Below are 931 nucleotides of genomic sequence, written 5' to 3'. Positions count from 1 at the left end.
ATCCTTAAGTTGCTAATGAAACCATAACGAGATATGGAGTACCTCATAAATATATCGTTGTAGCACAAGATAAAGTAAGCCCCCATAAACCCTCCCATCCCCTCGACATGACCGGAGACAAACTTTTTTTTTTCTTTAGACATATATTTATACCCTTGGAATAAATCATATGGTCTAGTATTTGAGGGCTTATATACACACCTGTGTCACAGTCTCCATGGAGAAGTAAGCATCAGAGCATGCCCCAAAGACTCTGTCGCAGAAAGAGGTGCATATTAAAGGAGGTCCTGGCTGAACACCAACACGTGGATCACAGATTGAACACTCCAATAGCTCCCACAATTGCAAGCATTCTTGACTGGCTTCTCCTGTTGAAGCCAGCTTCCTAATGGTTAACAAAGCAGGATGTGTCTGAGCTGCATCGCAGCAAGTTTTTCGGCAGAACACCCTGCAAAGGGTCAAATCTTTTGATCCCTTGCTTACCCTTTTTGGAGGCTTCCCTTGGGATGAGAATGGTGGAAACCGACCACCTTGTGAAATACAGAGTCCATCTGATTTACCTACATTGAAATAGATCTAAAGTCTTAATGACCAAAAAAATTGAATTATGAGAGTAACAAAATAGTATCAGCAACCCCTTTTCATTTATGCAATGATTAAAGGGACTGTTTGCAACACTTACCTAACCGGAACAATACCATCAAATCGTCCATTTCATCCCTATGGAAAATTCTCAACAAAATCTTATCTATACGCCAGTATGAACTTTTATGCTTTTCGTCTTTTACTTGGTGTATTCAACCGAACCTATTTTAAAGCAAATTGTAACCTCTTTGGCAAAAGAAACAAACATGAGACTGAAGATATATAATTCCAATTCTTGAAAATTCAATCTTCATAGAGTCCAAGTTGTATGAACCGCTAGTTGCAT

At 39.2% G+C, this 931-nt stretch overlaps 1 protein-coding gene across 1 annotated transcript; it reads right to left on the bottom strand.

The window, feature by feature from the left end:
- Positions 1-201: 201 nt before the first annotated feature.
- On the bottom strand, positions 202-861 carry LOC112094959 (the record flags this gene model as incomplete). Its single annotated transcript, XM_024176657.1, has 2 exons — positions 683-861; positions 202-560 (listed from the first exon to the last, which is right to left on the bottom strand). Coding segments are annotated over exons 1-2 (390 nt in total), but the record flags the coding sequence as incomplete, so codon positions are not given.
- Between the last annotated feature and the right edge of the window lie 70 nt (positions 862-931).

Source organism: Morus notabilis, unplaced genomic scaffold, assembly GCF_000414095.1.
Source record: "Morus notabilis unplaced genomic scaffold, ASM41409v2 C11345650, whole genome shotgun sequence".
Lineage (NCBI taxonomy): Eukaryota > Viridiplantae > Streptophyta > Magnoliopsida > Rosales > Moraceae > Morus > Morus notabilis.
The sequence above is the reverse complement of the archived record's forward strand: the minus strand, read 5'-3'. Positions and strand labels throughout refer to the sequence as shown.